The sequence below is a fragment of the Gopherus evgoodei genome, chromosome 8, assembly GCF_007399415.2.
Source record: "Gopherus evgoodei ecotype Sinaloan lineage chromosome 8, rGopEvg1_v1.p, whole genome shotgun sequence".
NCBI classification, from domain to species: domain Eukaryota; kingdom Metazoa; phylum Chordata; order Testudines; family Testudinidae; genus Gopherus; species Gopherus evgoodei.
In genome coordinates, this window is record NC_044329.1 from 13,022,049 (window position 1) to 13,050,043 (window position 27,995).

At 41.7% G+C, this 27,995-nt stretch overlaps 1 protein-coding gene across 1 annotated transcript; it reads left to right on the forward strand.

Annotated features, from left to right (window-relative positions):
• The first annotated feature begins 258 nt into the window (after positions 1 to 258).
• On the forward strand, positions 259 to 27,527 carry VDAC1 (voltage dependent anion channel 1). Its single transcript, XM_030572928.1, has 9 exons — positions 259 to 336; positions 11,426 to 11,495; positions 12,442 to 12,491; positions 16,615 to 16,767; positions 16,863 to 16,915; positions 23,417 to 23,644; positions 24,629 to 24,779; positions 25,383 to 25,440; positions 26,580 to 27,527. Exons 2-9 carry the CDS (start codon positions 11,429 to 11,431, stop codon positions 26,669 to 26,671), a joined length of 852 nt encoding a protein of 283 aa, XP_030428788.1. The 5' UTR covers positions 259 to 336; positions 11,426 to 11,428; the 3' UTR covers positions 26,672 to 27,527.
• The last annotated feature ends 468 nt before the right edge of the window (positions 27,528 to 27,995 follow it).

Here is a 27,995-nt window from a genome sequence, read left to right on the forward strand (position 1 = left end):
AGCCTTCTGGGAACAATGCTCCCCCCACGCTGCCAGGGTAGGGCTGTGCCCAGCGGTGCCTTCCCTAGGACTCTGCCCAGCACCGGCTGAGAGCACGGGGATGCTCCGGGCCAGCCGATGAGCCGCCCGCTGCTTGTCAAGCCCTGCAAGAGCTCCGCTCCCCGTTCCGGGGCGAGCCTGCCCTGCCCGCTGTCACGTCTCCCGGCCGTCGGGGCGTGTCTGAGCGGCTATCGCGGTCTCTCCACAGGCCGGGCGCCTGCCGGCAAGGTCCGCCCCGCTCCCGCCCCCAGCTGTCGCTCAGCCCCGCCGCAGCCGCCGCAGAGCCCGGCGAGCGAGGTAAGCGCGTGGGCCGGCAGCGGAGCAGCTCTGCAGCCGCCTCCCGTGCCCCAAGCAGGCCGCCGCTCCCCGGCCTTTGCAGCCTGCAGGGGAGGGAGCAGGGCCGGGGGTGCCTTGCAAAGGCCTGGCGCTCGGTGCCATCGGTCGTGCAGTGGGCGTTGGAAAGCCAGGCCCTTGCGGCTGCCTCCACCCGCGGCAATGGGTGGGCGAGGGGTTCCCTGGAGCGGAGCCTGACCCATGCACCAGCTGCCCAGATCCCAAAGGGCTGAGCCGGTCCCCCCCAGTCACCTTCGGGGGTGGCGCATTCTTGCGGCACTAAACAGGGGGAGTCGGCATCTATTTTAGGCAGCGCCGTGGGTTTGCCAGCCGGGACCCTGCCCGCCGCCAGCCGGCTCAGAGTCAGAGCGGGAGGGGTTTGCAGGGTGGAAGCTGCAGCTTCCTTCTCCACCCCGTAGCCCTAGGAGAGGTAGGCTGTAGGTGACCTCTGGGGAAGGCATGCTCAACACTGGGATTTACCTCAATGCATGATCATTGCACAGGGCCCAACAAGAAAATGTAAGTCTGCCTCCTGGCGAGTAACTGGACTTGAGCTGCTTACATCGCAGTGCAGGGCTGTGCTAGCAGATGAAATAGATACATTATTTTCACAGCTAGGATGATAGGGATATAAATATAGGGCCTACAGTTTGTAACTTCTGCATTAGCAAGATTTTACTGTTGTTCATTCTCTATACTGCGTTTGTAACTGTTCTTGATTGGATTTTGGGCTCTAATACTTCCAGTATCTTCCTTCCCACCCCCTTGCACTCTGAATGTCCTTAATGCCTTTTTCATGCCTATTTTTTGAGGCTTGACACTAATAAAAAATAATGCTTGCTGTTTATCCATCAGGCTGTTAAAAACTGCAGGATCCTGAAATGTGAACTGCTTTAGTTGATCTCAGGAATGATATGAGGAAATTCCATAGCAGCTAAGATTTGCATGTTTTAAAATGTACGTGGAGGCAAAATAAGAATATTCTAACAGTTTAAATATACAACTATATACACTTTTTCTGAAACAATGTTTAGATTATAACCTTTGATATCAGATGGCTTTTGATCCTTTAAACCATGACTTGCTCTATGGTTGATATAAATATGAGCAATAACACATGACAGAGTGTTGGTTATACTAGGATACTTCCATGCAGTGAACAAAATTCTGTCATAAACGCCCTGTGCAATCCCATTGACTTTGATGGAGTTGTAGTACTAGGTGCTAATCAATCTGAGAGTTGGCTTGAAGGTAATTGTCCTTCAACCCTGAAGTGTGTTCATGTTTCTGAATGGCTTCGCTTCCTGAGGTGTGTGCTTCTTTTCATAATTTTTCATTTCCAGATAAAACAAAAGTCATTGGCTATGTCTCCACCAACATGGCTGTCTTGTATGATAGCATGACTCAGCACAGAATCTTTGATTGCCAGTAATTTACCTTATTTTAACCAGCCCATTATCTTCCTTATTCTTGTGGAAAGTGTGAATAAATTATGGGGCTTAGTGGAGTTCTAGAAGTTAGGAAATTTCAGCATGAGATATTTAAAAAAACACACAAACTCCACCCCCCAAAATACTTGTAATTTAAAAAAAAGAAGTTATTTATATTTTAACTGTATTTTAATACTGGAGCAGTGGGCCAGTTTGAGGATGCTAGGGACTGAAGTCCTTTATCCTCAGAAAAGGCGCAGCCTTGTGCAGCAGCCACAAAAGTTTTCCCCCACCCTGTCTTGTCACGGTTGTGACTTGGAAGAACTATATCTGGTGGTATGAAAGTAGCTCTATCTCCAAGTCCTTTCTGTCTTGACCATTAGTTAAAATAAAATTGGAGTAAAATAGGTCCATGCTGTTGAGTTAGTCAGGCTATTTCGAAAGAGCAGTGATAATGATACCAAGGAAAACTGTTCTGATTCTGGTTTGCATTCCAGCTTGCCTTTTGAGCGTCAGAAATTAAAATTCTGTCATTCCCTGGTATGAATTGTGTCAGAGTCTCTTTGAAGGACTTTCACACTGTGAAAACTCTTTTTAAAATACAACACCTGCTCCAACTTTACACAACAAGTGATTTATTTACTCCCTCATTTTCTGTACTCCTGTTTCTTCCCCCCACATGCAGCCTCAACTTTTGTCTGATCGAGCAGTAGAGTCTGAATTGGGTATGGCAACATGAGTGATGTCCCCAAGTCAGTATTGTGACTCCCTGCAGGATGGTGTCAGCAGAATCTAAGCAGCAAGATTGCAAAGCCCAAACATACATATTTTGACAATATGGCAGATGAAAAACATAGAAGGAGAAAATTGATTTAAGATTAAATATAGCAAATGCTTTTCTACAGTGTGAAAGGAACTAGCAAACAAAAATATCCTAGAGGACCAAATATTGCCCTCGATTTTAACTGGTCAGGCCCATTGATTTGAGGGTGCACTGATGTAATAGAGCAGGGGTTCCCAAACTTGGTTCTCAGCTTGTTCAGGATAAGCCCCTGGTGGGCTGCGAGATGCTTTGTTTACCTGAGCGTCCACAAGTACCGTCGCTCCCAGTGGCGGCGGTTCACTGTTCCCGGCCAATGGGAGCTACAGGAAGCGGCGCGGGCTGGGCCACCGCTTCCCACAGCTCCCATTGGCTAGGAATGGCAAACTGTGGCCACTGGGAGCTGCGAGTGTCCATACTTGTGGACTCTCAGGTAAACAAAGCATCTCCCAGCCCACCAGTGGCTTACCCTGAACAAGCCGCAAACCAAGTTTGGGAACCCCTGTAATAGAGGATATAATATGGCCCAGAATGTTTAGGAAGTGCTCTGTCCCCTCTTCAGTGCGTTGCCCATGCCTACTGTGCCCTTTGTACCTGGTTAGCCTACATTGAATTGGTGATATAATTGTGGTAACTCATAGATTTTACTGGCCAACTAATTAACTGTCCTAATTCTGTTCCCATCCTTGCTGCCAGTGATCGCATTATTGCTCACTGCTTCCTAAACATGTATTTGCATGAACAGTTGTTAATGTATGGTTTGGGATTTTATTTTTAAAGAATTAGATCCTTGGGACTTGTTCGGCTTTCACAGCCTTTTTAACTTTATTGGCCACAGTGGGGAGGGAAGAATTGTATCCTGTGTGTTTTATTTAATTAGTATCTTAAACTTTTGCAAATAACAATAAAATTGTCTTAATTAAAATTGTATTTACACCCATGTAACTCAGATCAGACTCCCCTCTCTTTCTTTAATTCCCTAAACATAAAGATTGTTGAACTGTTCTTATAAATATGTGCTAAAGGGTTTTTAAAAATGCTTATTGTTTGATTAATCAAAGGAGTTACTAGAGTGTGTTAAATACGTCAGTATTTAAGAACAAAACAATTCCTTATTTGGATGATGATGTAACTAGTTTGAGAGGGTTTAAAATGCATAATATTTGCTCAGTAAACTAAAAATAGGGCCCCTATGCTGCACACAGTTCCATGAACTCAATGTGGAACTGAGGTTCAAGTCCCTGCTCTGTCATAGACTTCCTGGGTGACCTTCGGCTAGTCACCTAAACTCTGTGCCTCTGTTCCCTGTCTGTTAAATTTACCTCCCTACCTCCCTAGCGTATTATGGGGATATTGCTCAGATACTATGGTAATGGGTGTCATATAAGTAAGTATCTTAGATAGTTTGACTCTGCAAGGGCTTACTGAATGGTCTGCCTGTGTGGAAGAGCTTGCAGGCTTTGGACTTATATTTGAGTCATTAAGGTATATTGATTTAAGTGAACTTACAAATTGGGGCAAAATTTGGTCTTTGGTTTCCTACTGATCCATAGTTCAGAGTATTCACAAATATGTGCACTTAGGCCCAGGTCCTGCAAAGACTAACACATGTGCTTTAGGATGACTTGTGTTTAAAGTTAAGCATGTGCATAAATCTTTGCCCTGATCCAAAGCTGATTGCAATCAACTTGAATGGGCTTTGTATTAGGCTCTTAAACGTCTTTTAAAACAAGGCCTGGGCAGGCTTAGTTATTTTTTCAACTGCGAGTAGTTTTTTGAGACGCTAAAGTCTGGTTTGTTTTTGTTGTTTTTAGGACCATCGTTTTTGTAATTCTGTAATACAAATCCACCATCTCTCCTGGTTTTTTTTAAATAATTTTTAATTTGTAAATTAAATCTCCTGGCCAAAGAATCCAGAGCATTGGTTCAAGTTGTAACTTTCTAGCAACTATTTTAAAAATGAATCAAATTTCTTAGGTTTGTGGACTGTAAGGGATGAGTCCTTGATTTGCCTTCCCTCTTGTGCAAGGAGATGGTCGTTTGTCTCATAATTTGTGATACTATGTCACCGTGGTTTGCACAAATAGTTCAGTGGAACATATTGTTGGCTTATATCATGGCACAAAGTCTGCCTTTAAGATGCTCTAAAGGAACCCCACTGTGGAAATGGTAAACTGAAATCCTTTCAAATTCAATAGGGATCATCATTTTCAAGAATTGTTGCATATGTTCAGGTTTATAAGTGAAAATTAGCTTGAACTGAGGTCTAAATCAAGACGTCCTTACTCATAGACTCCCACTAACTTTGGTCCTGCCTGGGTTTTTTCCTTCTTATTTTAAATTTGTGGTATATTTTCCACCATAGAAATATTACTAAAACTACAGGAAAAGCCAATAGTCCATGCAGGGAAAGTTCCGGTATCATAGGAGAGGCATGTTGATTGAAGGATAGAGCGCTGGACTGGGGTCAGGAGATCTGGGTTCTGTTCCCAGAACTGCCGCTGGCCTGCTGAGTGTTCTTTGGTATATCACTTTGCCTCTCTTTCCCCATCTGTGTGAAAATGGGAATAATGATACTGATCTCCTTTGTAAAGCGCTTAGTTCTCTTCACCAGTAGATCTCAATGTAATAGCTAGGTAGTATCATCATCTTCATTATTAATTATATCGTTTCAGCCTCGCTCTGGGAAAGGAGGCTGCTAGCAATCAGATGTATTTAAAATTACTGGGTAAAAAAAAAAAGACACTTTGTATGACACTCAGGTAAATAAATGGTGGTTTGCATGTAATTGGGTAACTGCTGACACAGGACCCTAATATTGTATTATACAATGGAAACTTGCCAACCTCACAATATATGGAAATATTTAGAGCTAGATTTAGCCTAGGTGGAACTCTGTTGACTTCGGTAGAATTTTCTTAACTGGGGCTTAATTTGGCCCCTGTTCTCTACAATAAGTAGAAACTGCTGCACACTCTAAAGGAAGGTTCCCATTTTTTCTCTTTACAATTCTGAATTTAGTGCTTACGTTAGTAGCTCTACTGTGAGTCAAGCAGTCTGTTCGGAGTTTCCCCATGTAGCTCTGTCAGTGCCTCAGTGACTCCCAATATTTTCTACTATTTAAGTCTTGGCCTCCTATGAGCAGGGATTGAGTCATGTGGTAGTTTTATGATCTATACACACATCAGGGCAGGGATAAGACCAGCACATTCAGTTTCACTTGTGACCTAGTCTCAGGAATTCCAGAAAGTGAACTCAGGTGAAAGACGAGGGCATGCACTCAGTATGTCCTTAGTCCCTGGTCCTTTATTCCGGTTAAGCATGCTGTAGTCTTAGGGTATGTCTACACTACGGGATTATTCTGATTTTACATAAACCGGTTTTATAAAACAGATTGTATAAAGTCGAATGCACGCGGCCACACTAAGCACATTAATTCGGTAGTGTGCGTCCATGGTCCGAAGCTAGTGTCGATTTCTGGAGCGTTGCACTATGGGTAGCTATTCCGTAGCTATCCCATAGTTCCCGCAGTCTCCCACACCCCTTAGAATTCTGGGTTGAGAGCCCAGTGGCTGATGGGGCAAAAATCATTGTCGCGGGTGGTTCTGGGTAAATGTCGTCAGTCATTCCTTCCTCTGGGAAAGCAACGGCAGGCAATCATTTCGCGCCCTTTTTCCCTGGATTGCCTTGGCAGATGCCATAGCACGACAACCATGGAGCCCGGTTCAGCTTTTTTTTTTTTTTTTTTTTTACAGTCACCGGTGTGTACTGGATGCCGCGGACAGAGGCAATACTCCAGTGCTACACAGCAGCATTCATTTGCTTTTGCATGATAGCAGAGACGGTTACTAGTCGTTCTGTACTGTCTGCTGCCGGTGTAAATTGGCAATGAGATGATGGTTATCTGTCCTTCTGTACCGTCTGCTGCTATCATGGGTGCCCCTGGCTGAGGTCACCCAGGGGCGCAAAGGCAAAACTGTGAATGACTCCCAAAGTCAATCCCTCCTTCATGGTTTCTAAAAATAGTCAGTCCTGCCTAGAATATGGGGCAAGTGTACTAGAGAACCAGTGTATCAGAGAACCAGAGAGCACAGCCGCTCCGTTTCAGATCCCGCAGAAATGATGAGCGACATGCCATTCACGGGGGGTGCCCCTGCAACAATCCCACCCGTTGCTTCCCTCCTCCCCCAACCTTCCTGGGCTACTGTGGCAGTGTCCCCCCATTTGTGTCATGAAGTTATAAAGAATGCAGGAATAAGAAACAGTGACTTGTTAGTGAGATAAAGTGAGGGGGAGGCAGCCTCCCACTGCTATGACAGTCCAGGCAGGACATTAAGCGGTGCGGAGGAGAGGAGCCCAGCATCCCGCTGCTGTGATAGTCCAGGCAGGACAGAATCTTTTCTTTACACAGGAAAGGGAGGGGGCTGATGGAGCTCAGCCCCCAGTTGCTATGATGAGGACGGTTACCAGCCGTTCTGTCCCATCTACTGGGAATGCCCAGGAATCATTCCTATTTTTACCCAGGTGCCCCCGGCCGACCTCACCTGAGGCAAGCCAGGAGCACTCATGGGCTGATGGTGACAACGGATATCAGTCATATTGTACCGTCTGCCACCAGGGAGGGGAGAGGAGCGGATACTGCTCTTCACTGCTGCAGCATTGTGTCTACCAGCAGCATTCAGTAGACATAGGGTGACACTGAAAGAAGTCAAGAAACGATTTCTTTCCCTTTTCTTTCAGGTGTGTGTGTGTGTGTGTGTGTGTGTGTAAATTGACAAGCTACTCCCTGAACCACGCCGGACAATGTGTTTGAACCTACAGGCATTGGGAGCTCAGCCAAGAATGCAAATACTTTTCGGAGACATCTGTGGACTGTGGGATAGCTGGAGTCCTCAGTACCCCCTCCCTCCCTCCATGAGCATCCATTTGATTCTTTGGCTTTCCGTTACTCTTGTCATGCAGCACTGTGTAGCCTGTAGATTTTTTTTTCAAACGCTTTGGCATTTCGTCTTCTGTAACGGACATACAGCGATCAGATCCAGTATCTCCCGTACAGTCCATGCTGGAGCTCTTTTTGGATTTGGGACTGCATCACCACCCATGCTGATCAGAGCTCCACGCTGGGCAAACAGGAAATGAAAATCAAAATTTCGTGGGGCTTTTCCTGTTTACCTGGCCACTGCATCCGAGTTCAGATTGCTGTCCAGAGCGGTCACAGTGGTGCACTGTGGGATGCTGCCCAGAGGCCAATACCGTCGATTTGTGGCCACACTAACCCTAATCTGATATGGTAATACCGATTTTAGCGCTACTCCTCTCATCAGGGAGGAGTACAGAAACCGATTTAAAGAGCCCTTTATAGCGATACAAAAGGCCTCGTAGTGTGGACGGATACAGTGTTAAATTGGTTTAACGCTGCTAAAATCGGTTTAAACGCGTAGTGTAGACCAAGCCTTATATGCTGTGATGGATTTGTTTTTCTCTTGTAATACAGTAGGCCTCTGTTGACAAGCTGATGCGAACAGAAATAATTATTTTTTCTTTGTCACTGACAACAGTTAAGGTTAACTACCAACTTATACATAGAACGGTTTTTCACCCATTTTAGACACACCTCTTTCTATGTTACTTAAATGATTTGCCTTACAAATAGATTTACAGTGGACATGGATTTAGCATTTTTATATTATTTCTTAAGTATAGTGATTGCATAAGGGGAGACTAAGCATCTGCCACTGCCCTGGAACCACAGGCAACTGCAGCATTGGACAGCATGTCACAGCTGATTCATCACACAAGCATGACTGCCTCTTCCTGCTGATAGCTTGCTGGGGATAATATCTTAGAACTGAATCTTGGGGCCTGCCTTCATTCTGTTACATTTGTGTAGGAGTAACTGCATTGCCATTAGTGGAGTTACACAAGTGTAAGTGAGAGCAGAGTTTGGCACTGTGGAATTTTATACAGGAAAATTGTTAAAAATATATAAATAAAACAATAATATTAGCACACAGTCTTGGTGAAAACAAGTTAGTGTAAAACTTTTGATTTTAGGAAAAACAACTGAAACAATGTGATCATAAGTGTGCATTGGAAATGCATATGAACTCTAAAATGCTCCTTGTACTGAGAGCAATTAGGGCTTCTATAGAATGACAGCAGATGAGTTGCCCTTCACAGCAATACTTACCTGCTTTTCAAATGTAGGGATTTTTAATGCTGTGATTTGGTGCTGCTTGGTCTTTTGGAAATACCCCTTGCTTAGTTCTAGTGAGATTTGGCTGTTATTACTGGAAAGTGGCATTGTCTAAACTGTACGTGGTCCTGATTGTGAATCATCTCAATATGTTCAGGATTCTGGAGTTGCTGGGCCTACCTTGACTCTATTTTCTGTGAAATGATCTGTGCACTGAGGGCCATAGTTGTGCTATGTTTTTAAATTTGATGGTGGTCTGTGGAACAGAGGAATTTTTTTTTTTAAGTACTGTAGAAGCATCAACAGATTTGTAAGCTGTTCAAACCCCCCTCCCCCCAGTCAGATCTGATCAACTTTTAAAAATGGTTTCCACTGTAGGGAGTGTAATTAAATCTCAGCTTTCATGCTGGCACGAAAAAAGTACAAAATTGCATCCTAATGTTGTACGCAGCTTCAAATCTTTTGGAATATGGCCTGAACTTTTTTTTAACCATTTAGCTGCTTGATGTCAACCTATTGTTCCTCAAATACTTTGATGTACCCGACTAATAAATTGCAGGCGTTTTCTGATGTGTGTTTTTGTAGCTGTGTTGGTCCCAGGATATTAGAGAGATAACGTGGTGAGGTAATATCTTTGATTAGACCAACTTGTGTTGGTGGGAGAGCTTGAAAGCTTGTCTCTCTTACCAACAGAAGTTGGTCCAATAAATGCTATTATCTTATCCACTTTGTCTCTCTAAGGGTCTTCTGATACATTCAGATACAATGTAGTCTGGGTAACTGAATCTGGATCTTAATACAGCTGTTATGCTCCCTTATATACTACTTTATGTGCATTCTGAGAAGACAGTTAAATTTGAGTTAGCTACCACATCTGTTTTGTACACTCTAGGATAGGGATTCTTCACTTATGTAACAGCAAGATCCTATCTTGGCAGGCAACAACTGGTTGAAGTGAATGCTTGAGGCTTTAAGTGGCTGTTTAAAAGTGCCTGCCAGCTATTAATGGGTGGTGAAGTTCATATGGAAACAAATTACATCCAAATCTGAAGCAAAAAAAGAGTAGAAGCTGCACCCTCTTGTGTGCATATGATTGGTGGCTTTTTGTTTTGGTATGGCTTTAGGTCTTACATTAAGGCATTGTTTTCTGGCATTGCACAGCTCTTGTGGTATTGAGTCAGGATTGGTTATTCCTGGTAGAAAATTCCCTCTATCACATTTGCACTCTTCTTTACCGGAATTATGTCATTAATGTCAGAAAACCAAGAAGGATGTTAGGAATATGAAATCCCACTGCAACATCTGGTATTGATAGGCAGGGAGAAACCATCAATTTTGTGGTTTTTAAATTGTAATGTGTGAGGAATAGTGAACTTCTGAATGAGGGAAGGCCTGTAAGACTTCAGGTCTGCTGATTTTGGCTGTCCCTTTCAAAAAATGAAACAAAACACATCAGGGTCACAGCTTCATATCTTGGTGTGGTTTGCTTGTTTTTTTTTTTTTTTAAAAAGGGGGGAAAAAAAAGGGTAGTTTTCTTTCCCCCTGGCATGGCATATCCTACAAACCTCTGTGAGTGTGGGGAGTGAGGGGAAATGTGATGAATCCTTCCTTCTTGCTGGCAGGCACTGAACCAGCAAGGGGCAAGTTCTGCTGAGCTCATACAACCTGAAGAACTGTTTGAAAATCTGGGCCAAAGCTTGTGGTTCTCAGGATATCCAGGCCAAACAAAGCATCTCACACAGTCACCTCTCCCATGCTCCATGCTCCCTCGTCTGGTCAGGCCATGCCTTAGAGTTTGCATGGTGCTCTGATTTTGTATCTAGTTAGTATGGAGGGGTAGCCAATGACTGCCTGTTTGGGTGCATTGTATATAGCCACTCTGCCCTCTATGCAATCCCCTCAATTCCAGTTCTGCACAGTGAATTCAGTTTTTCTCCCCAATGGGCAACAGAAGGGAACAGGGGGATCAGTGTATAAGGAGGTTTAAAACTCTGATCCCCCAGTGATGCCCCAGTGAAAGAACGTTTAGGATGAAGAATAGCCACTCATAGATTTTGCTGGCATAAATTGTATCCTGTTGGACTGTGTAACAGAGGAGCTTACCTTACTCTGTGCTTGGAATCAGATCCTTGGAGTTAGAGGAATTTTGGTGCAACTGACTATAGAGGTTAGCCCATGCTAGGCATGTTCTGAATTAAACCTGGATTGCTCAGTCCCGATTGATTGTGATTCTCACCTTGATTAATGGAAGTAACGAACATAAAGAGAAACTTTAATGAGAACAAAAACCAGGAAGTAAATCATGCAGTTCTTCTTGTAAAAGCATCAGTATTTAACTGCCTTCAAAGGCACAGAAAGTTTCTTCACATTGTACTATCCTTTTTGTATTTGTTTTGCAGACTGTTTCTGATTCAACATGGCATATATGTCTCAGTGATTAATATTGGCCAATAAAGAAAATATCAGTATTGCTGCTGATACTTTATCCAGCACTATAGCTAATTGAGAGCTGATGGTTGGAAAAAGGAGAGTGGCCGTACTGTGGGAGTTTTGCTTAAATTATCAGCTAGAATCTAAATATTGTAATCTCTTTTGTTGTTTTTGCAGAAAATGGCTGTTCCACCTACTTACGCTGATCTAGGAAAATCTGCCAGAGATGTTTTCACCAAGGGTTATGGTAAATAATATCAGGAGGAATTTCATAGGTTTTTCTCACTGAATAACTAATTCCTGAAGCTGTTTTCCTAAGATTTTACTCTCTTCACTGCTAGAAATTTCAGTACATTCTATTAGAACCCATTACCTGGTTTCTGCTACTCTGCTCTATAGGTTATTAATGGAGAACCAGTAGTCCCAGGAACTGGTTGACCAGTAGACCTGTTGCAAAACCTAACAACTAGCTGAAACCAGTGGGAACCAATTGAAAAATCTCAGTTGAAATTTCCACCCAGTCTTAATCAGATTTGTTTTGAGCTGTTGACAGCTTGAGTGCTAAACTGAGTGCCTTCTGTGATGAAGACATTTCAAATTATTTTGCAGATGATAATATTTGGGTTCAGGCTGAATTCCAGGGTATTGTAGGAACTGCATCGCACAAACTGAGATTTAGAGTGCTGTCCGTCCTGGCTGGTAAAAACCAGTGGGGAGTTACTTGTTCTCCTGTAGTTGAAGATCATCAATGTCTCCCTTAGGGTGCTCTCTGTTTTGAAGGAAACTGGTGTATAGTACCATTTTGTGGGCCAGATTACAATCCCTTTACTCATGTCGAACATTACCTTACTCTGAGCATGGTATCACTGAAGTCAATAGGGTCACTTGTGGAGCAAGGTACTGCTCAGTAGAACCAGCAGTAGATATTCCACTCTGACAATGTGTAAGTAGCACCACTGAAATCACTAGGACAAGTGTAGGAAGGTGCTACCTAATATGAATATAAATGGCAAAATCTGTCCTGGCAAACAAGTAATAGGAGCAGCTGTCGCCTCTTGTATAAATCCTATTTTCTTAGATTGTTCAAAGGAGATGTAGCTGGGAGCTGTAAGAGATAAAACAGAAGTGCTGTTGCTGTCTGTTGCTGTTTCAAACTAATATGTAACAATCTTGGTTTTTTTGCCATTTTGTAGGATTTGGATTAATAAAACTTGATTTGAAGACAAAATCTGAAAATGGACTGGTGAGTTTGGAAAGAGGAAAACTTTTGTATCTATCAGCTATATGTTTATTATGTCCCCATTTCTAAAAGTGGAAAAATATGAATTTCACACCTTTTACACACTGGATTATATTATAATGTGGCTGTACTATGTTTTGCGGTTATCTTTTTGTAATGAGCTATATATGATGTAGATATGTTCATTTGCAGAACTATGCCTCACTTGTATAAAATACTTGTTATATCTTGCATTTTATGAGAGCAGTTATATTACAAGTATCACGGGGTAGCCGTGTTAGTCTGGATCTGTAAAAGCAGCAAAGAATGCTGTGGCACCTTATAGACTAACAGATGTTTTGGAGCATGAGCTTTCGTGGGTGAATACCCACTTCGTCAGATGCATGTAGTGGAAATTTCCAGGGGCAGGTATATATATGCAGGCAAGCTAGAGATAATGAGGTAGTTCAATCAGGGAGGATTAGGCCCTGTTCTAGCAGTTGAAGTGTGAAAACCAAGGGAGGAGAAACTGGTTTTGTAATTGGCAAGCCATTCACAGTCTTTGTTTAATCCTGAGCTGATGGTGTCAAATTTGCAGATGAACTTAATTTTTTTCCTAGTTGCTAAAATTTCAAGTTTATCATTTCTACTCTGATTGCCATTTTTAAAAATTCCTCCCTCTTAGCAGGTGCAGTTTTGTTGAATAGACTTATATATGGCATAATATTTGTGAGAGAACATTGTACTATTCAATGCATAGGGTGACCAGATGTCCTGATTTTATAGGCAAAAAGAACAGGAGTACTTGTGGCACCTTAGAGACTAACAAATTTATTTGAGCATAAGCTTTCGTGGGCTACAGCCCACTTCTTTGGATGCAACAGGCTAACATGGCTGCTACTCTGAAACCTGATTTTATAGGGACAATCCCAATATTTGGGGCTTTTTTTTATATGGGTTCCTATTACCCACCCTCCACCCGCATCCTGATTTTTCACACTTGCTATCTGGTCACCCTAACAACGCACCATCTTTCTATAAGAGAATTCTGGAGAAAGGGCTGCAGAAGAGAGCCTGGCAAGCTGGTGAACCTTGTTTCAAATGCCAGGCAAATTGGTAGAAATTATAGAGAACAGAATTGTCAGACACACAGAGAAACATGATTTGTTGGAGAAGAGTCAGCATGGCTTTTGTAAAGAGAAATCATGCCTCACCAATCTATTATAATTCTTTGAGGGAGTCAGCAAGCATGTGGACAAGGGTGATCCAGTCGATATAGTGTCTTGGATTTTCAGAAAGTCTTTGACAATGTCCCTTACCAAAGGCTCCTAAGGGAACTAAGTAGGCATGGGGTAGGTGGGAATGGTAAAGTTTGCAGATGATACAAAATTATTCAAGATAGTTAAGTCCAAAGCAGACTGCATGGAGTTACATAGGGTTTCTCACAAAACTGAGAGACCGCGCAACAAAATGGTAGATGCCATTCAACGTTGATAAGTGCAAAGTACAATACAACCTTGCTATAACGAACATGTCAGGATCTACACCGTTTGTTCGTTATAGCCAAGGGTTCGTTATAGACAGTGAAAGAGCCCTGTCACGTATGGGTGGCGGGTAAAATAGGCCTGCCGCAGCCGCTGGAACCCAGGTTGCAAGTTTGGCGGGGGAAGTTTCTGCTTTATTATGCCCCAGGAAGGTTCGGGGGCGGCTGAAGAAGTGGTATGTGCTATTCAGCTTCCTGGGTTCATCAGTAATGTCCCTTGACTCCAGAGAGATTACTGAGGTACCCAGGAAGCTGAGTAGCAAATACTGCCTCCTCAGCTGCCCTGGAACCTGCATGGGGCATATCAAAAGCTTCTTCGCAGGAGTGAGAGCTTTTCCCCGCGGCAGCTTGGGGTCTGGGGAGAGGAGGTGCAGCTGTGGCTGGCCCAGTGCTCCTCTGAGCAGGTGTGTGCATGGGAGTGCCTTCTGGCAGGAGGGATGGGGGCTCAGGGCTTTGATTAGCCTGGGGCTTCTCTGGGTGGGAGGGTCTCAGGGCTCCAGCCAAGGGGGGAGCTTGGGGCTCTGGCTGAGGTTGGTGGCGGGGGATGGACACTTGGGCCTCTGGCCAGCCTGGGGCTCATCAAGCCCAGGGGTGGGGTGTTTGTGTCTCAAGGCTCCAGCTGTGGGGTGGGGGGGTGGGAGTGCAGTCGGAGGAAGGGGCAGAGCCGGGGGCTAGCCTCCCTGAAGCAGGGGTGAGAAAGGCTAACAAGATGTTATGGACTATTAGGAAAGGGATAGAAAGTAAGACAGAAAATACCATAGTGCCACTATGTAAATCCATTTTATGCCCACTCCTTGAACACTGTGTCCAATTCTGGTCGTCCCATCTTACAGAGGATATAGTGGAACTGGAAGAGGTTCAGAAAAAAGCAACAAAGATGATTGAGGGTATAGAATGGCTTCCATGTAAGGAAATGATTAGGGCTGTTCATCTTAGAAAAGAGACAACTAAGGGGGCGTTATGGAAGAGGTCTGTAAAATCATGAATGGTGTGGAAAAAGTGAACAGAGAAGTGCTATTTACCCTTTTGCACAATACAAAAACCAGGAGTTGCCTCATGAAATTAATCAGCAGAGGATTAATTCAAACGAGAGAGAGAGTACTTTTTCAGACAATGCACAATTAATCTGTGAAACTCATTGCCATGGGATGTTGTGATGTCCAGAAGTATAACTGGGTTCATAAAAGAACTGGGTAAGTTCATGGAATCCATCAACTGCTGTTAGCCAAGATGGCCAGGGATGCAACCCCATGCTCAGGGTGACTCTAAACCTCTGACTACCAAAAGTTAGATCTGGAAGAGTGATGGACCACTCTATAATTGCCCTGCTCTGTGTTTTCCCCCTGAAGTTCTAGTATGGGCCACTGTTGCAGACAGGATACTGGGCAAGATTGGACCATGGTCTGATCCAGCACGGCAGCTCTTCTGTTCTTATGTAAACTGCATCGTGATCTGTAATCTGTGGAGCGTATGAGTGTGTGCAATGGGCTTCAATAAAAAGGGGAGCCAGACGACAGAGTAATAGTGCTTCCTAAACCCCTTTGGAATTTTATTGACCTTTCTTTCTCTCACGCCCCAGGATCGCATACATGCCCCCAGCACTAGTTGAAATTTCCATTACTTTTTTTTTTTTATTAATCTGATGATTTGCCACTTCGTCTCCCCCCCCACCAAAAAAGAATAACATTTTGTGAAAATGTTCATGATTTTTTTTCCCTAAGATTAGACTAGCTCTGTTCATACCCCTCCAGCTTTATTTTACACTCCCTCCCTCCTAGTACCCCCGTTAAGGGATGTCCCAGGGAGTATTCCTTTTCCCAGTCCCTTTTTAAAAAAATGAAGTTTTCCCTATCACTTAAGGGTCCCTGGAAGTGCTCTGTGTTCCTACTCTCTGTTCTTTTTTTAAGCCAGACCCCCTGCCCACTTGATGATGAGGGGAAAACTGCATGAACTTCTGCTGGTTCGACTGTGGTTTTTTCCCCTGCAGACTTTGAGTTGGCTCTTAGTAAATAAAGTGTTCAGGTTTGAGCCACTGCTCTCTGGGGACCGATGTCTGAATGCCGTTTGGCAGCATTGTCAGTCACTTGTTTTAAAATAAAGTGTACACACAGTTGGCAGCTGCTGTGATTTGCAACATCTCTTCCTCACTGTCAGAACATTTGAAATGTGATTTCCCCTCCCCCCCCCAAATGTCTGAAGAATTGATGCATTTTTCTCATTTGGTTTATGCTACAAAATAAGCATTAATTGTTGTTTGATTGCTTCATTGAGCTGATTGAAATACCTGATGAAAGATGTAGTTGAAGACCTGAGAGAGTAATTATTTTATTTCATAGGCTTTATCTTGCATAGTAACACTTGAAATAATCTTATTTTGTGTTGTGTCAGCAGAGAAAATTATTCACACACGTATCACCAGTGTATTCCTTAAATGTGAAGCATTCTTATTTTGCAGTTTTGTCAGGCAAGTGTCTGCTTATATTAATGACAAGGAAACAAATATAGAAAAAGCATTTGGAAAAGCATCGTCATGCTGAATACCCCCCCAAATTACTGTAATTGGTACATTCTGCATTTTTATTGATTTATTTTGCTTTACTTTAGGAATTTACAAGCTCAGGTTCAGCAAACTCAGAGACAAGCAAAGTTACTGGCAGTCTGGAAACAAAATACAAATGGGGGGAATATGGCTTGACGTTTACGGAGAAGTGGAACACGGACAACACACTAGGCACAGAGATTACTCTTGAAGATCAGGTAACTCTTAGCTCACAAGTCACAGTTTACCAATTCACTTATCACAGTCTCCTTTTTAATTCTAAACACAACTGATGAATTTCTTTTCTGTTCAGCTTGCAAATGGACTGAAGCTGACCTTTGACTCCTCGTTCTCTCCTAACACTGGGTAAGAAGTGACAACAAAAAGGGATATTTTGCTTGTTTTTATTTCCTATACACTGGCTTATTCTTTTAGTCTCTGTAAACTGAAGAATAAGAACAGAGAGCAGGCATGTCCTGAACAATCAAATCATGTCACATCTTACTAAACCTTGGAATTGAAAATTCCCTTTTTGACATAATTTCTAAGTAGCAAATGATTAAATACAATAATTTGAAAATTATAGTCAAAACTGGTGTCCGGTGAAACATTTTTTTGTTTTGGTCATTGTGACTTAATGCAGTTCATATCATAAAATGTACACTTGGCTACCACACCCGAAACAAATCAGCTAAAGTGCGGAGATTAATGAGCACTGCATGCCATTTGGCTGCCTGCTCCAATAACTCAGTTCAGTAATTCGGTTCTTCTTTCAAGCTGGATGTAAAGCCTAAATTCTTGCAGGCTGTAACCATGTTTAGGATTGGATGAATGTTTCGGTTGGTGTGATTGGACAGTGACCTATTATATGGGCCAGGAGGATTAGGCAGCTGTAAGAATAGATGTTGGTTGATTCCCCCACCCCCTTCTCCCCATGATTTCCTTCCCCCACACAAACAAATGTTGTGATGATTGAGAATATCATGCAGATTTGCATCTGAAAGTAGCACATGGCATTGCAAGTGACCAGGCAGTAATCACAGTGACTATTTCACCCCAAGTTGCAGACCTCATATTCTGATTTCAAATTGCTTGCTGTCTCGTGTGCAGATAGTATATTCGTTGTTAGTTTTATAGCATATAAAGTAGGGCTGTCAATTAATTGCAGTTAACTCACGCGATTAACTAAAAAAACTAATCGTGGTTAAAAAATGAATTGCAATTAATCGCACTGTTAAACAATAGAATACCAATTGAAATTTATTATATTTTTGGATGTTTTTCTACATTTTCAGATATGTTGATTTCAATTACAACACAGAATACAAAGTGTATAGTGCTCACTTTACATTATTATTTTTATTACAAATATTTGTACTGTAAAAATGATTAAGAAATAGTATTTTTCAGTTCACCTCATATAGGTACTGTAGCACAATCTCTTTATCATGAAAGTAAAATATACAATTATAGATTTTTTTCCATAACTGTGTTTTTTTGTTTTTTGAGTGCAATGTAGGCTCTGAAGTTTTACAAGTCCACTCAGTCCTACTTCTTGTTTAGCCAATCACTAAGACAAATAAGTTTGTTTACATTTACAGGCCATAATGCTGCCCGCTTCTTATTTACAATGTCACCTGAAAGTGAGAACAGCCATTCGCATGGCACTTTTGTAGTCATAATTGCAAGGTATTTTAGTACCAGATATGCTAAACATTTGTATGCCTTTTCATGCTTTGGCCACTATTCCAGAGGACGTGCTTCTATGCTGCTGATGGTCGTTAAAAAAATGTGTTTAATTAAATATGTGACTGAACTCCTTGGGGGAGAATTGTATGTCGCCTGCTCTGTTTTACCCCACATTCTGCCATATATTTCATGATACAGCAATTTCAGATGATGACCCAGCACATGTTGTTTGTTTTAAGAACACTTGCACTGCAGATTTGACAAAACTCAAAGAAGGTACCAATGTGAGATTTCTAAAGATAGCTAGAGCACTTGACCCAAGGTTTAAGAATCTGAAGTGCCTTCCAAAATTTGAGAGGGATGAGGTGTAGAGCATCTTTTCAGAAGTCTTAAAAGAGCAACACTGCAATGCAGAAACTACAGAACTGAACCACCAAAAAAGAAAATCAACCTTTTCCTGGTAGCATCTGATTCAGATGATAAAAATGAGTATCTATTGGTCCGCACTGCTTTGGATTGCTACTGCGTTAGAGGCCATCATATGCATGGATGCATGTCTTCTGGGAGGGTGGTTGAAGCATGAAGGGATATATGAATCTTTAGCGCATCTGGCATGTAAATACAACAGTGCCATGCAAACACCTGATGTCACTTTCAGGTGACATATACAAGAAATGGGGAACAAGATGTAGGACTGAGTGGACTTTTAGGTTCTAAAGATTTACAATGATTTATTTTTGAGTGCAGTTATATTTTTGTACATAATTCTACATTTGTAAGCTCAACTTTCATGTTAGAGATTGCACTATATTATTTGTATTAGGTGAATTGAAAAATGATTTTTTGTTTTTTACTGTGCAAATATCTGTAATAAAAATAATATAAAGAGAGCACTGTACACTTTGTATTCTGTATGGTAAGTGAAATCCATATATTTGAAAATGTAGAAAACATCTAAAAACATTTAAATAAATGGTATTCTATTCTTTAATAGTATGATTAATTGTGATTAATTTTTTCAATCGCTTGACAGCCCTAATAATAATCTGAAGTTTTGTTGAAAATGAATTATTACATCATTGGATTTAAACAATAATCACATATGAATGGGAAATTATAGCTCAGCCGTTATCTCACAACAGCTCCCCAGATGATATACCACCTGCCTTGTAACTGAAATGGGGATTCCTCTGTAGAGGGGCCATTTAAAAATTATCCGAATAAACTGGGCCAGAATCAGGTGTGACGCCATTGAATTCAGTAGAATTACACCAGACATGAGTTTGACACATCTTTTACTTTTCCTTCCTGGATGAACCTATTAACCACGAATGGGAATTTCAGGCGTGCTCAGTGTTGGCCTGTCTTTGTTCCCATTGCAGTCATTGTGAGTTTTACTCTGACTTCAGTGGAAGCAGAGGTAAGCCAATGCTGAGTGCTGCTGACAGTCTTTGACTTCCACCTCCTACGCTGCTGCAGAAGAGATTACATCAGGAGAGAACATCAGCTGGGCAATGCAAAGTTTAGAAGCTCCTGAGAGTAAAAGGAAGGGTGCAGTCACTATAAAAGTGTACTGAAGGCAAGTTTGAAGCCATTAAAGTGAAAGACTTCTTTTTCCCAGCTGAAATAGAGCATTACTTTGAAATTTCAATTAGATTGAGCCATATGTTTGGAATGACTCTGGGAAGTGACCAAGTAAAGTGGTAGAGGAAATTTTTTGATACAGTTTTCCCAAAACTTAATGTTGTTGATGGAATGAACCTGTAAGTTCAAAGGAAAGAAAAGATCTTAAAAATGACAGTCAGAAATTCTGGAGTGAGAGTCCACTAGGTAATGAGAATCTGCTCCCTTAATGTAAACAAACCTAAGGAAGTGTAAGAGAAATATTATGCACTGGACAAGACTAGCAAGGAGCAAGTGATTCCAGGCAGCAGGTCTGTCTATAAGCATAATTCCATATTGAAAGATACCAGGACATTATAAGGGGGCTCAGCACACTTTCTGGCTTTCTATTCTAATGTGCTAGGTCCTGGTACTAGTGTTTAAAACCCTTAACTGATTAGGGCCTAGCTGAGAGAATGCCTCTCCCTCTGTGACAGAGTTGAGAGCACAAGATGAAACTTTCCAGGGGTAGTGTTGGTCATGGAAGAGAACCCACTAAAGAGCTACTTGCCATAGATGATCTAATGAGCTTGAGCTTATTTTCAGATCGTGATGCAAGATCCACCCTGTTTGTGCAAGCCTCTCTCAGTAATGGGTGTGGAAGAATGACACAGCATTTCTTTTAAATGTAAAGAAAGAAAAACTAAGTTACAGTGCCTAAATCAAGGAGTGATGGAGAAGAGGTGCATTGTGGACTAAGATTATGCATTCTTCAGTTTGCATTTGGTACTTAATGCATTTAGCACATGATGTCTGCACTAGAAATGCATAGATTGATGCATAGCTGCCAGAAAACCCAAATTCCTCCAACTTCTTCAGAGTTTTACTTAACCCATTGAAAAACTTGCTACACAGATGGCTTACTTGCTACACAGATGGCTCTGTGAGGTGAAGACCTCTGTGGTGTGAAGGCTCCCCATAGCAGCAGAAGGGTGATAGAGCATTTGTTTCCAAAGACTGGCTCAAAAATTTCTGTTACTCCTAGTTTATGGAAAAGCAGATCTTTCTGGGAGTAACGTTGGAAAGACTGGAAAATACTCTTTCAGTTGCCAGCAGCTCCTTATTGCAATGCGCTGCTGACCTTTCCTGAGAGATTACTAATGGAACAGCTACAGTTCCCCCCTCCCTCCAATCTTCATGTTTAATGGAAATGTTCAAATTAAAAATGTTTGGAATAGCTCAGCGTGGCTGTACAAGAATGGGAATAGCTATGAGGTGAGAGGAGACAGGGAGTTTGATTACTTGAACTTCTGAAAATTTGTGATTCTCTATAGTATTATTTTTGGAGACCAAAATGCTATTGATGTACATATTTGATAAGCAAGGCAGAGGGATATGTAGCAGCTCCCAAGGCCATTAGTCACAGGTGATCATTAGTCATTAGAAGTCTCCTTCTCTTACTGTTGTGTGGATTGTGGATAATGCATTGCTGCTAATAGAAATTGAACAGGATGGCAAGTAGGGTATTGGTTATTTTTAATGAGTGATAGCTTAATTAAGTAGGTACAGAGTATTTCAAGAGAATGAATGCCCTAAATTAATACGTGTGTGACAGGAAAAGCCCTTCCTCCTTGGGTTGCATGAAAGGAAACCCATTATACTGAATGGAAGTGTTTGTATGAATTTGTTAGGCAACCAGCAGTCTGTATATGTCACCTGATTAACAAACTTTTTACTTCCTGTTTTTCTCAGAAATTTTTCAGTCTTGGGTAGTCAGACGATATCAATGAAACAGTCTTTTAACATTATATTCAAATAAAAATTGTCTAATGCAAAGGAATCTTCTTCCTCATCTATACCAAGTTACAAAGCAATTAGGTAGGATCATATATAAATCAGTCTTTAATTGCAAAGAATTAACATAGGATGAAAAACTTTTGATATTTAATAATCAAACCATAATATGATTGTAAGGAAACCACCAAACGCATAATTTAGTCAAGCTGTAATCTGGTAGAAATTGACTCGGAAAGTGAACACACTGTCAAATGGGATTATAACTGCTGTTAATGCCATAGAGTTGAATATTTCTGGGAAGAGAGAGGCAGGGAAAAGGTAACACTTTCTGCCTTAGGACCTGATTCAGGAAGGTACTGAATCACGTGTGTACCATTGAGCACATGAGTAGTCCAGTTAAAGGCTACTTAAAGTTTAGGGACAAGATTCAGTATTTTGCTGAATTGGGTCTGTAGTTAGTAAGATATGGTGGAGCTGGCTGTTGTTGCGTGGTTAACAATGGATTTTTCTTGACTCAGTTCCCACCTATTTAGAACCCAGAACAGGACTTGAGTTGATTTACGGCAGTCTGCATATGAAACTTGACTAAGCAACCTTTCTGCTTCATGTTTTCCCAGAAGTTTCCAGTTTTAGGCATTTAGGAGCTTTCAGTGGAACAAGCTTTTGAAATTATATTCAAATAAAAACTCCAAAGTTATCTTCTCTCTCACCTACACCAGTTTACAAAGCAATTAGGTAGGATCCTAGATAACGCAGTCAGGGCTGGTGCAAGGATGTTTCACACCTTAGCCGAAACTTGCACCTTGTGCCCTCCCTGAGCCCTGCGGCAGCTCCCCGTCCCCCTCTGCCCTGAGGTACCTCCCCCGTGGCAGCTCCCCTACCCTGCCCGGGGAGCCATGCGGCAGCTCCCCACCCCAGCTCACCTTTGTTCTGCCCCCTCCCTGAGCCCTGCGGCAGCTCCTCACCTCCCCTTTGCCATGAGGCACCTCCCCCCCCGTGGCAGCTCCCCCTCCCCATATGGGGAGCTGTGCAGCAGCTCCCCACCCCATCTCACCTCTGCCTCCTCCCCGAGTATGCCGATGCTGCTCCACTTCTCTTGCCTCCCAGGCTTGCGGTGCCAATCAGCTGTTTGGCGCAACAAGCCTGGGAGGGAGAGAAGCAGAGTGGGGCAGCATGCTCGGGCGAGGAGGTGGAGCAGAGGTGAGATGGGGTGGGGAGTTCCCCTGTGTGCTGCTCCCCCCTCCCCCCACTTGCTGCAGGCGGCCCTCTGCATGCCCCCCTGCCCCAGCTCCTTCCGCCTAAATGCTGACAATGACCGAAGCGGCCGAAGATCCGGCCGCTGCGGTTGCCGCCGAAGAAAATACCGTCCCCCAAATGCTAGTGGCGGTCGCCTAATAGGTTGCACCAGCCCTGAACGCAGTCTTTAATTGCAAAAACAATTCAGTACATACTAGGTTTCTTTCATGCTTTTTTGTATTGCAACTTTCATATATTGTAATTTAGTTTCAAGATCTGCATGTGAGGCTCAGTATTCCAAACTTTTTTTTTTAAATTTTATTGCTTCATGTGCACATAATTTATTTGCAGTTATGTATACAACGTGAAACAAATTTAAAGGATGGATCTCTGGGTATGTGTACTTTATCTTCTGGCATTGTTCTGTTTTGTTAAAAGTAACAATGGATTGATAAAATCACTAACTGTGAATGATTTTGTCATAAAACTGTGTTGCCACCCCATCTGTAACCTTTTCTCTCCCCTACCCCCCCCTTCTTTCAGGAAAAAAAATGCTAAAATTAAGACAGGATATAAACGGGAACACATCAACCTTGGCTGTGACATGGATTTTGATATTGCTGGACCTTCAATACGTGGAGCCTTTGTGTTCGGCTATGAGGGTTGGTTGGCAGGTTACCAAATGACTTTTGAGACGACTAAATCCAGAGTATCCCAGAGCAACTTTGCCGTTGGTTATAAGACTGATGAATTCCAGCTTCACACTAATGTGTAAGTACCAGCAAATGAGCATTAATATATATTGCTCCCTGGTTTAGTAATGAAGGGGAGAAGTTGTCAAAATTTAACAAGAGGGAGAATGATGGAGTTGGCATGGACTCTTCCCTTACTGAGAAGGCTCAGTAGGAACCTCCAGAAATTGGAGAGAGATCTGCTTAAAGACTTCAGATACTGTTTTGCACTTGCCATTTGTTTGATGTATGTGGGTGAGGGCGTGGGAGACCGAGAGAACCTTTAGCACTCATTCAGTTTTAAAGGGAATAAGAACAGATTGTGAGCGATTGTTTGGCTTGGCATTCAACTGTACAACTTTGTAACAGATTTTTATTGGAAATATAAAAGAAGCAAATGTATTCAATTACACACACTTTCTTCATGCAAAAGAAAGTAAAAGCTAGTCTCCATTTATGCAAGGTAAATTGGAATAGAGACTAATGGTTTGGCCCAAGAGAGAGAAAACAAACAATGTACAAGAACAGAAACAGAAGGAAATGAAACACAAGAGCAAGGGAGTTTAATCAAACTTCATATAGCCTAAACAGGAGGTTCAGTCAGCAGGACTGTCATTGTAGCCACTTCCATAAGCACTAAAAAAGGTGTGTAAGGGAAATAGGGTGGTTAGATGTATAGATAAGAACAAGTTTGATGGACCCAGTTTGCTGAAAAGATTTCAACCACTGAGGAGGGGAAATTGGAAACCATCAAGTTATGAGACCATTTCTGTTTTTCTCCTGGCTTCTCTTTTTTGGTCATGGATGGATTTATTGAAATATGATAAGCAGTTCATGAAATTCAGTGGTTAAAAAACAAAACAATAACGCATGACTTCTCAAAATCAATCTGGCCCATTGTTTCCATTCTATATAGTTGCTGCAGAGTTATTAAATGAGTTATTAATGAAGCTTTTACTTACATGGATCCTGATGAAGAACCTAAAGTTTCCTGTGCAATTGAAAAGTAACCTGCTCATTACAGGAATGATGGCACAGAATTTGGAGGCTCCATTTATCAGAAGGTGAATGATAAATTGGAAACTGCTGTCAATCTCGCTTGGACAGCTGGAAATAGCAACACTCGCTTTGGAATAGCAGCCAAATATCAGATTGACCCTGATGCATCTTTCTCTGTGAGTACTGTACAGGTGCCATTATAAGCAATGGAAAACAGGTTTTGATGATGGAAATTGAGTAACCTCAACTATAAGTGTTGCTACCTGCACTGCCTGTAATAATGGAAAGCTCCAAAGTTTGTAATATTTGTTTTGGAGTTAGTGGGTCAAATACATCCTTGATGTAATTCCATGGGATGAATTTGACCCATTCTCTGTATTTTGCCTGCTGTCCATCAGTCAGACAGTCTGAGATCACTATTACCTGTACTTTCTGAAAAGTAGCACAGAGTTCTGTCTTGCCAGTAGACTGGCATATAAGAATTGATCTAGGTGAAGTGGAAGAGAGTATTCTCTGGTATTCATGACTCATTACAATAGTTATTAAGTTGGTTAACAAAAATATCTTTGTATATTGGAAGTATTTAGTGGAGTTGCATAGATGTAAATAGTGGCAAAATTTGGTTCATATTCTGTTCATGATTTGGAATCTGAAAGAGTTTAAGCTTTAAAAAAAGGCCACTTAAAAACAGCAAAGACTTTGAAGAAATGTACCAGATTATTAAAATGATTAAAATTAAAATTATTAATAAAGTGATTTGTTTTGTTTTGTTTTTTCAGGCTAAAGTGAACAACTCCAGTCTGATTGGTTTAGGATACACTCAGACTTTGAAGCCAGGTAAGTGCAGACAGAAGGAATTCAGAATTTGAGAAAGATACATTTTAGTCTTCAAGCAGTGAACAGATTTTCGTGTAGAAAAGTGATTCGGTTTTATAACGTTGTCCTACTTGCCGACTCAAGAAATGACTCTTTTAGGGCTGGATTTTTTTCAAACTTTTTGACATTCAATGAGGAGCAGATTTGCCAGAAACATGCAGTACCTCAAATGACCTGTTAGACACACAAACAGGCCTTTTGTACATGTAAAAACCTGATTTAGCAAGTGCATTCATAGTCACTGGAAGCTCTCCTATTGTAAGCCTCTCTTCTGATTCAAAGCATGACACGCTTGAGTTCCACTGGCCCACAGAGGAGAACTTCAGTGCTGCTGATCACAGAATTACTGAAGCACAATGATGTTGCTGTCAGAATACCAGATTGACTGACACAATTTTTTTTGCATTTTGCACTATTCATCCATAGATCTAAATGTGCTTTAGGAAGTTGGGTAGACATACTAGTCTTGATTCTGTCATTCACACTCACTTTAAGTAATATCTTACTCTGCCATTAATCCCACTGAAATCAATAGAATGACTCAGGGCTTGTCTACACTGCGATGATGTGGCCAAAACTTTTGTCTTTCACGGGTACTTAAAGCCCCTCGGCGAAAGACAACAGTTTTGCCAACACAAGCGGCAGTGTGACTGCGGCTTTGTCGGCAGGAGATGCACTCTCCTGCTGGCAAAGCTTACGCCCCTCGCAGGGCTGGAAGTATTTTGTTGGCAAAAGTGCTGACAAAATACTGAGAGAGAGTGTTCACACATGCTGACTTTTAGCAACACAGCCTTGTTGCTAAAAGCTGCGTAGTGTAGACAAGCCCTCAGAGTAATGTACCACCCAGATGAGTAAACATAGCAGAATTTAGCCCTAGGTTGTTGTTCATTATTTCTTCTTTTGATAGAAATGCATCTACTGCTTTAGGCATTACAAGTTACTTTAGAAGGACAATCTTTACACGAATAGCCACCCCATACAACCAAATTAAATTACCATAACAGGCCAATAATTCAAAGAAGCGAAATATACACCCAGCATATTTTATGTGGTACCTCTTTTCCAGGTTTTACCATTTCCCTCTTTGTTCTTTTACGCAGGTATCAAACTGACATTGTCGGCTTTGTTGGATGGCAAGAATGTCAATGCAGGTGGACACAAACTTGGTCTAGGATTGGAATTTGAGGCATAAAAAGCGATCGTACAATCATTAATTTGAAAATACTTTACAGCATAGCTACCTTCAGAATTTAGTGAACCTTTCAATGTTTTTTGTCTGGGATGCAAGTATTGTTATGTATCAGTCATGTTAAACCTGGTTAAAGTCAGCTAAGCTTTAAAGTGTTTGTTCTTTGAGAAGAAAACATTTAAAAAAAAAAAACCTAATTCCAGGCTTGTTGCCCATCACAGCTGCTAATTACAACTTCACAAGGGATATGGTGAAGGTACTGATTACCTGTTCCAGAGTAATGGCTATATAACGACAGAAAAGTGTGTGGTATAGAAACTGTGACTGAGAATTGCAATCCACCATAGTGAACTCTTAATTTATGAAGCATAGTTTTTGGATATTAACTTATCAGAGTTTTAGTCCATAATGGAGTGTGCAAAACTATCAGAAAAAAAGGATATTTTTAGAGAGATTCCATTAACTGTTTGTCTTATTTAGTTATCTGATACCTACAGCTGTCTTCAGAGTGCTTTAGATTGTTCACCTTGTATAATTTTGGTATGGAGAAGGTTTGATGTGACTCAGTCAATAATACTTGTTTTGTGGTGGTGTTCCTTTCCCTTGCACTGAATATGGAAAAGCTTGTAAGACAAAGCCATAAGCAGGGAAGAGCCTTTGTAACTGTCATCGCATAGTGGCATCACTCTGAATTTAAAATGGACTTTTGTTTTATTACCACTTCTTTTTTTTTAGTAATTTAATGAGAACATTTTTAGTCTTCCATTTTGTGTGGAACTAGACCCCAAAATGCTGTACTTGACACTACTTAAAATGAAATAGACAAAAAACCCAACTTGAATAAAATATTGAAACTTCACCTTTTACTTTGTGTTTATATTAATTCTGGAAATCACTTGATACTCATTTCTGTTGCTTTGTACAAAACGGTCCTGCATCATCTTATTTTATTGCTGTTATTTTTTTCTAACTTGTATCCATGTACATGATGAATAAATTATTTGGGAGACTTGAAATTTTAGAATAACTCATTCAGAAAAGATAATTGTAATTCAATCTTTTCCATAAGATAGCAAATATTTAAGAATTTAGTACATTTCTTGTGGTTCTCCATTTACAAGCTGGGAATGGCGCAGGGCTGAAGCTGGTGTAGCACAGCAGTTTGTGCCACTACACTGGCACCTCTCCAACCCCCTGAAGCTGGGAGCGTCGCGAGGCTGAAGCTGGCAAACCTCCCCCTCCGCCCCCCCAGCCAGGATGGGGGCTGAAGTTGGGAGCTGCACTAGGAGCTCCCCTGCCTGTACACAGCTCCTAGCTATCCTCTGTT

Excerpts from the sequence above, each read along its gene's own strand:
- VDAC1 (XM_030572928.1), top strand. The coding sequence starts at position 11,429 with ATGGCTGTTCCACCTACTTACGCTGATCTAGGAAAATCTGCCAGAGAT. Across the intron at positions 12,492-16,614 it reads CAAAATCTGAAAATGGACTG|GAATTTACAAGCTCAGGTTC; the intron begins GTGAGTTTGGAA and ends GCTTTACTTTAG. Across the intron at positions 16,768-16,862 it reads AGATTACTCTTGAAGATCAG|CTTGCAAATGGACTGAAGCT; the intron begins GTAACTCTTAGC and ends TTTTCTGTTCAG.